This window comes from Pollachius pollachius, assembly GCF_949987615.1.
Source record: "Pollachius pollachius genome assembly, chromosome: 6".
Lineage (NCBI taxonomy): Eukaryota > Metazoa > Chordata > Actinopteri > Gadiformes > Gadidae > Pollachius > Pollachius pollachius.
Window position 1 is genome coordinate 21,123,208 of NC_136939.1, and position 9,210 is coordinate 21,132,417.

General features: G+C 47.6%; 1 protein-coding gene across 1 annotated transcript; it reads left to right on the forward strand.

Annotated features, from left to right (window-relative positions):
* Positions 1-517: 517 nt before the first annotated feature.
* grxcr2 (glutaredoxin and cysteine rich domain containing 2) lies at positions 518-7,016 on the forward strand (the record flags this gene model as incomplete). The annotated part of the gene is made up of 6 exons (XM_079738171.1): positions 518-574; positions 1,768-1,954; positions 2,514-2,623; positions 3,624-3,799; positions 6,422-6,437; positions 6,834-7,016. 6 exons carry the CDS (start codon positions 518-520, stop codon positions 7,014-7,016), a joined length of 729 nt encoding a protein of 242 aa, XP_079594297.1.
* Between the last annotated feature and the right edge of the window lie 2,194 nt (positions 7,017-9,210).

Genomic DNA, 9,210 nt, shown 5'->3' on the forward strand with positions numbered 1-9,210 from the left:
ACACACACACACACACACACACACACACACACACACACACACACACACACACACACACACACACACACACACACACACACACACACGCGCAGAGTGGCTCCTTTTCAGAGGAGCATGATTATTTGATGACTGAGGATTCCAGTTTCGCGAGAAGCCTTTTGCTAATACGATCCAACGGTGAATAATTGAACCCATCGTCTCTTGGCACAGCTGCCCTGAAACACTGGGTCCTCCCTGGGTTAGTAAAGCGTAGAAGGGGCAGAGGACCACGTAAGCTCCCTATTCACTGCCGCCTCGTCCCTATACCTCTCATTTGACATCATCCTGAGCGGTTCATTTCCTGACAGACCCTTCTACCATCGCACACCTCTGTCCTGAGTGAAAGGATCTATTGGTTAATCCATCGGTCCATCCATCCTCTCACACTGTCTCCCCCATTGCCTTGACCTCATTCCGTCCCCAGGAGGAAGCTTCTTCCCCGGTGGCTGAGCTCAGAGGTCCCCCCCTGAAAGACGACATGGAGGAGATCCAGAGGCAGCTGACTCAGCGGTATGAGGGGGTCAAGCAGAGGAAGGTGAGTGGGTTGGACATTATATTGAAAGCATTTAGGAGAAAAAGTTGGTAGAACAGACTCTGCTAAAAGGAAACTTGCCAGTTCTGTGTGCATATCTGCCTGAGATACAGGTCATTTGAAAATACATTGTGTGCATGTGATTATTTCACTGTTGATTGCTAATTGGATTTACACATTGATTTGATACAAACTAATTGGAAAGCTTTTGGATGTCATTTTTTTGTAAAAAATGCACACATTGCAATGCATTTCAAAGCATTGAATATTGTTCTGAGAATAATACCAGCCATTTTTCTTTTGATGGGGTTTTTCGAAACTTTGTTGCTGTGTTTGTATTTCAATCTGTTATTGCACATTAATAACACACATCAATAATTGTGTTGGTGACAAAATAAGTTTCACTGTGGCGACTGAAACCTAAGTTAAGATTAAGTTAAGTTTATATTATAACATCTAAATATTCAAGTGCTGAATGTGAAACATTTCTTTTCAACACAAGTATTACTATATTTGTCAGGGTTAAGTGGTAAAAGCTATACAGTAGGGGTCTCCCAGGAGTCTGGGAGCCATTGAGCTAATGGCAGGTTTGGATATATGAATCCCTCATGCATATATGCACATCCCTCATGTTTATATTTAGAAGGAGCACATTTGGCGTGGCATTGTTTCAGAGGGACAAATCAACAGGTGAAAGTAGTTTTCCCTCATGCTGTCCTCTGCCTAATCACACCTTAGACAGTCTTAAAACGTGAACTTCAAAACGCCCAGTGCTTGGAACAAAACGCCTTCCCCCTCATAGACGGTAGAGAGAGAGCTCTGCCAACGATACAGAAATAGCCCTAGCTTGAGCCGTCTCCCCGCCCCCCTCATTGTTGTCCTACCCCTCAACACCTCATCCTGCCACCACCAGGTTTTCACAGGAAAAATAAAAAAAGAATAGACAAAAGAAGAACTAGTTCTGGTGTGAAACAAACATCCACGCTCCGTCCAAGTTCCAAACAGTACAAGTCCTGGGTACAGAAGAAGTTAACCTCCCTGGAGCCAGTACTTTGAGACAACCATCTGGCTCTGCTCATCAGCCTAGCCCATGGGTGCAATTAATGAGTGGAATCAGCTGGCGGAAACACTGAAAGAAGACTGAGCATCAATAGAACACAAAAGGGCAGAACCGTGTTCTCCGTGGCGCCCTACAGGTGAGGTTCAAGCTGGCGTCGTCGTACAGCGGCCGCGTGCTGAAGCACGTGTACGAGGACGGCCAGGAAGTGGACAGTCCCGAGGAGAAGTACCCCCACAGCTTCCTCCACCGCAAGCTCCCCCCAAGCCACCTGGAGCTGGAGCAGCTGTGTGGCTTCCAGGATCCCCCCCCCGAGGACCAGCCGGGTGAGCCCTTCAGCACGCGGTGAAACGCTAGGCTACGCTAGGCTCTAAGCCATACCCTGTATGCTATACCTTAATGTTGGGTTGTACCGTGTGGGGATGTGTGTGTGTGTGTGTGTGTTTGTGGGGTCCTCTGTGTGTGCGCTTATCTGTTTATTCGTGTGTGTGTGGAGGGAGGGGGGGTCCTCTGTGTGGTTTTGTATGTATGTGTCTGTGTGTCTGTGTGTGGGGGGGGGAGGGGTTCTCTGTGTGTGTGTGTATGTGTGGGTTTACCTGTCTTACATAACACCTTCAACCTGTGCCTTTTTTGACTGCCACCATCACTTTTGCTCCAGTATGAAATGATAACAACAATAATGAAGGAATCAGTTGGTTCTTTCAAAGGCAGGGACACGACTTCTCCCTAACATGGGTTGGGTTTTGCCTCATCAATTTTCATGAGTGAATTTAGAACAATACTAATTAAAATGTAATCTCTAGCTAAATTGATTTCAAAACAACCACCGTCGCGGCGTCGTTTGATTGTGCGGTTCTGATTAGTGTCCTGTGTGTCTTTGTGCAGGTGTGTACCCTCCCACCGGGGTGATCGCCCAGCGCATCAATGTCTACCGGGGGATGGCCGGCTACAAGCCTGCTGTGTCCCAGGGCGACGGGGCCCAGGGGGACCCCGATGTAAGGCCGTCCGTCAGTATGTCTGCGCCCTGAGTTTGTGGCTGGCTCTGGAGATATGGATTAGCAGTGTGCACTGCAGAGAATAACACAAATAGGAATGTAGAGCAGACCCTATGAATGTAATGATGTACCTCCTTTTTGTTAGGAGAAGTGTGAACAGGATTGCTTTGTGCTTTCAGCGTCATATAGTTTCATGGAATGCAACAAAAATATTATTTTATTTGCGATTTGTATTTGGCAACAATCATAGATGTATCAACAATTTGGCATAATGAAGCAAAAACGTTGTTTATTAAAACTGACTAAATAGACTGATAAATAATATCCCAAACCACCAGATATATCATTTTTATTGCAGGGCGGTTACAGCATCTTCATTATTCCAGCGAGTGAAGGATAAATCGATGGCTCCTTGCGGTTCTGTCTCTTGTAGGGTTTATTCTCTTAACAAAGTGCTGGAAGGCTAGGGCTTCGTATAACTATATTCTGGACATGAATTCTATCAAGGACTTTTCATTCCTTGCGGTATGTAGTATGGATTTGATGTTCACTAGGTCAGCATTGCTACTGGCCAGCCGAATGACGGCTGAAGATTATATTCAGGAAATCATCATTGTCTTGCTGAATAAGGACTTTTCCGTGGTCGTAAAGATTGGCTTTTCATAAATCAATATTTTCCTTTTCATGCGTCCATATTCTTTATATTACATGTAAAGCATCACAAACAGGGACGGACGTGGGCCAAAAAATGTGTCCCGGAGTTAATGCTCGCTGTGGGCCTGTCGACAACAAGCCCACAGCGAGCTCATGCCCACTGCTCCTTCTGTGTACGGCCACCATCAGAGTCCAGTTCTGATCGGCTGTTTTGGAATCTTCCAGTCCGTCACAAACCAGGCTTTAGATGAACCACCTAGAGTCTAATCAGAGGGCTGGACGTCCTCATTGGACGGTACACACGATAACATAATAGGAGGATCTCAGGTGACCCCCCCTCTCTCAGTCCTCAGTGCTGGACTTCGGCAAGATCATCATCTACACCAGCAACCTGCGCATCATCCGGGCCCCCCGCCAGAGGCCCCCGGAAGCGGCCCCTCAGAGTAGCCCCGAGGCGCCACCGAGACAGGGCGGGGCCGGCCCGGAGCCCCGCCCCCACAGCAGGAGGAGGAGATCCAGGAGGTCTCCGTCGTCTCCCCGCGACGGAGGGGAGAAGGAGAGGGGGAAGGAGAGAGGGAAGGAGAGAGGGAAGGAGAGAGGGAAGGAGAGAGGGAAGGAAAGAGGGAAGCCATTAGGCGACGCTGACGACAAGGTAATGGTCCCTGACCGATGTCGCCAAGGTTATGCTACACACACACACACACACACACACGCGCACACGCACACGCACATGCACACACACACGCGCACACATGCTTGTTGCTTGCTGTGTTTCCTTTCATCTGCTCCCTCCTCTTCCCAGTCTCTTCTGAACTCGTCTTCTCTCTCCGTCTCCTTCTGTCTCTTGACCAGATCTCCATTTTCCCCCCCTTGTTGGACTCTGCTTCCTGAATGGTTTAGTCTGGAGAGTGACTGAGTGCCAGACGGCTGGGTTGCGGGGTATTGTTCACCGATGAGGACAGGACATTTTGTCCCCGCGGGGAGGCGCACAGGGGAATAGGCTTGGGGATGTGTATGTGCATGTGTTTAGTTAAGTGTGTGAATGCATGTTTGTGTGCATGCGTTAATGTAAATTTGTGTGTTTACGAGAGTGTGTGTGTGTGTGTGTGTGTCTCCGCGGCTGTGTGTGTGTGTGTAGTTGTGTGTGTCTGTGCAGGTGTGTATGCATGTTTGTGTAGCTCTGTGTTTATGTGTGAGTGAGAGTACTTTTAGCAGTGGTTAAGCGGGTGAATGACCAGCATAATGTTGATTAATGACCATTAAATGGGATTCCTCCTGTTTTTAATTAAATGTGTAAGCACAGGAGTGCAGTACATAATCAAGTGTTTAGTCTCTATCAACCTACCCTCATATCACTTTTCATTGCCAGTTTTATTGAACATTTAGAGAACAGCAAACACTCAGATTTGATGGGAGTCAGCCATCTGTATCAAAAAAAGACAAATATGTTATATGAAGTGACATCTTTCCGGCTGGCTGAGATTCAGCACTCTCCACCTGGACCGCAAGAGATCAATATGCTGCCAAGGTAGACATTGCTCCCTCCGAGCCACTAAAACAATCATCTTCTTATCAGAATGACACAAGTGTCATCCTGAGGTCTGTGTGTGTGAGTGTGTGTGAGTGTGTTTCCCTGTCTCACTCTCTCACTCTTTCTGGTTACGAGGCAGTCACTCCTCACTAAATGTGTATCCCCCCCCCCACCTCTCCCCCAAACACCCCCACTCCCCTCCATACACCACCACCGTCGTCCCTTCCACCCAACCGCTTCTGTCCTCACTTTGGTCCCTTTTCACCTATATGTTTGCCTTCCTCTCTCTACCCCCCTCTCTCTCTCTCTCTCTCTCTCTTTCTCTCTCATTTAGGAGAGTCATCTATCACCACTATTTTATTCTCTTTCTTTCCTTGGTACTTGGCACGGCCACCCACACTCCCACACGCACCTCCGTTGGCGGATGCGGTTCTGTTCACCTCCTTCCTACCATCCTCACCTCTCCTGTTATTTTCTCATGTTCTGCCGCCTCGGAGGAAGCGTGCTAGAGATGAAGAGAGATTTAGGGAAAGAGATAGAGAGGGTTTTCAGGGCGCTCAGGCCTGTTAGCTATTTTCCTCATCCTACTCATCTCCTAGTGTGGTCCGTTCTGTTCTGGTATCGCCATCTCCCTGCGTTCTGCTGCCGGCAGCCATGGCCCGGTGAGGTTCTCATGTCTTCGGGCCCTGTTCTTGCTCTAATATTTAAGTTCAGTTTGCCTCCAGCCTGGGCTTTCTTTTTTAAATCATTCCAGCACCAAGGTTATGTTTGCTGTTTGTGTTGTGAATGATACGTGATCTGTTTCCTATCTTTCTCTCTATCCATCAGGCTAATGTCAATTTATCTATCTGTCTGTCTGTCTGTCTTTCTATCCGTCTTTCTTTCTGTCTGTCTGCCATTGTGTCGTGCTGCCATTTCGACAAACAAAGGCTATCAAAGATAGCAATAGAAAGACTAGTTGAGTGTATTTCCCTAAGCCATGCTCGCAATCAAATATGTATCAGATGTTCTCCTGTGTACCATTTACAAAGTGTGCTGTCTAGTTCTGGCCCCTCCATCATGTTTAATTTGTTAAAATGATAGGACATTGTAGAAAGACACTCAAAATGATCCTCTTCTGATAGCTTCTTCCACTCTTTATTCATGTTTCTCCATTACCAAACACTCACCCCCTCCTTGCTCCATCTTCTCTCTCCTCAACACCTCACTCCCACCCATTCCCCAGCCCACCCGCCCCGTTTCCCACCCAACCTCATTACTCTCCCATCACTACTCACCTCATCATCAGCAGCACCGCCACTACATGACCATCGCATCGCTCACTCTCTGTCTCTCTCACTCTTTGGCTCTCTCGCCCTTACTCTCACTCTCTTGCTCTCCCACTCTCACTCTCACTCTCTTGCTCTCCCACTCTCACTCTCACTCTCTTGCTCTCCCACTCTCACTCTCACTCTCTTGCTCTCCCACTCTCACTCTCACTCTCTTGCTCTCCCACTCTCACTCTCTTGCTCTCTCTTTCACTCTCGATCCCTCGCTCTCTCGATCCCTCGCTCTCTCGATCCCTCGCTCTCTCGATCCCTCGCTCTCTCGCTCCCTTACTCTCCTTCCTTCAGGCAGGCACTCATGCCTGTGTGTATGTCCCTTGTGTCCTGTGTGTGTGTGTGTGTGTCTGTGATGTGTGTGTGTGTGTCCTGTGTGCATGTGTGTCCTGTCCGCATGTGTGTCTTGTGAGTATGTGTGTCCTGTAAGTATGTGTGTCCTGTCCGCATGTGTGTCCTGTCCGCATGTGTGTCCTGTGTGTATGTGTGTCCTGTGTGTGTGTGTGTGTGTGTGTGTGTGTGTGCGCCGTGTGTGTGTGTGTGTGTGTGCCGTGTGTGTGTGTGTGTATGTGTGCCCTGTGTGCCCTGTGTGCATGTGTGCCCTGTGTGCATGTGTGTCCTGTCCGCGTGTGTGTCCTGTGTGTGTGTGTGTGTGGGTGTGGGTGTGGGTGTGTGTGTGTGTGTGTGTGTGTGTGTGTGCGTGCAGGAGGTGGCCAGCGGCTGCCAGCAGTGCGGTGGTTCTGGCCGGGCAGCTTGCTCCCTGTGCCACGGCAGCAAGCTGTCCTCGCTGGCCAACCGCTTCCACGGGTCCATCAGCGATCTGCGCTGCCAGGCCTGCTACCCCCACGGCCTGGAGCCATGCCAGGCCTGCATCGCCACTGCCAAGTAGCACCGCTGCACATGGGAGGGGGGGAAGTGTTCTGAGAGGTGTACAATATTTTCAGATCACAGCAGGAGGAAAAATGAACGAAAACTTGAACTGAAATCATTCGCAGTGCTGTCTCCAGGTAGTGGCCAAGGGTGGCATGGGTCACCCCTGGCGTTGATTGACCTGCCCTCATTTTTATTTAGCCCCGATCCCATTCCCCATCCCTCATGAAAAAGGTGTTCATCAGCTCTACGCTTTGCTGAATTCTCCAGACTTCCCCGTAGTCAGAGCTACGAGCGCAGCAGGCTTCAGTCTGGTCGGTCTGAGTAGAGAGAAAATTATTGAAATTATTGACCACCGCTGTCTTCTGTCGGCTAACACACAACGTTGTCAAGTGTAAGGTGATGTCTCGTTCAATATGAATCTCTGTCCGTGACAGATTGCATACCAGGCATTAGTCAGACCCATTTATTGCTCCGGTCAGACCTTTAGTGCTTCCAGGAACGACAAATAGTGGAAGCTGAAAGCTTTCATTCTGAGACGGAATTGGCCGAGAAATGATTAAACCCACTTATATTTTAACGATTCGCAGGAGGCTGTGTTAAAAGTGGAACAATCCAGTCTTGGGTGTGCTACAATCGGAAAATAATGCACTTCCCGTAAGGCAAGCCTGTGGTTCCCAGCACACCTAGTATAGGATTATCCTTCACATACATACACCCTAACCCTCACTGCATGTGTGTGTGTGTGTGTGCTTGTCTGTGTTTTTGAGTGTTTGATGTACGTGCAATTATGCTGAGGGTGAGGGGTTACGGTTAAGGCGAGGGTGCCCGTTAGGTCCTTGTGTGTGTGTGTGTGTGTGTGTGTGTGCGTGTATGTGTGTGTGTGCGTGAATGCGCCTGTCCAGTCTTCTATTAGAAATTCCCTGTGATGTTATTTCACTCTAATGGAACATGTTTGTCGCAGTGATATTTGGAAGGACTATTAGGACAGGAAAGCCATTAGTGGCGTGTGGGGGTGAAAAAAAAAGAGAGAATCATAAACTTCAATTACTGTGTGCGCTGAGCGTTGCTTTTGATAACACAAACTCATAATCATTCCCCTGTTGCCACGTCGCTCTGCATCCGCATCGCTCTTTCAGATAATACGACACGCAGTGTAACCGCGTTAGTGTTTTAATTAAAGACACGCAGACAATACACATGTTATTTCCCCCTCTCCCCACTCGCTATGAGGAGGCCTGCCCCTTTTCTGTGCTCATCTTTTGTTGTGTAGGGAGTAATTGAAGCTTCAATATCCCCCACACCGCTCTCCATATGGGGTCAAATGGAGTTTAACTGTTTACACCCCAGGAGAAGACATCGGGGAGTAATAGACACAAGAAGGAAATCAGAGAGAGATGGACGGGTGGTGGATGGTTGGTAGAAGGAGGTTGCTGGTCTGAGGAGAACACATGACTATGAATGGAATATTCGCTTGCAATGCAGTTTAATTGGTTGATTATACAGAATTATTAGACGCAGGTTCATTTTAAATGTATGTTCGTCAGACTTTGAGACCGTTTTTCTGTATTAATAAACCATGCCTAAATCCCTTGGTCTCTTCTGTAATTATTGTAAAATGCCGGGGAAGTGTGTGTGTGTACGTGTGTGTGCGTGTGTGTGTGTGTGGGTGTGTGTGTGTGCGTGTGTGTGCGTGTGTGTGTGTGTGTGTGTGTGTGTGTGTGTGTGTGCGTGCGTGCGTGCGTGTGTGTGTGTGCGTGTGTGTGTGTGTGGGTGTGTGTGCGTGTTTGTGTGTGTGTGCATTTTCTTATGTTGCCAACTCTATTTATTACTCTGTATACTGATTTTGGTAGGCAGGTGGAACTTCACAATGTAAAATAAAAAACACAATCTCAATCGTATTTGTAAATTATTATTATTTTTAATAATATCGAGTAAAAAATATATTTAGCCTATGTATTTTTTTGTCTTGCACAATAAATCATTGCTCCTTTATAGCCATCTTCCTGGCTTGATGAAAAGCTCACTTGTAAATCACATATTGATAAACTTGTTTGCAAATTTGATTTTTATATAGGAATAGAATCAGCTTCCCAATGGTATGTAGAAAGAAGGTTATTGAAGCAGTGTTTTTATCAGTGCTGGACTATGGGGATGTAGTTTATAAGCATGCGTCTGCTTCTACCCTAAAACCTTTGGATTCAGCATATAAT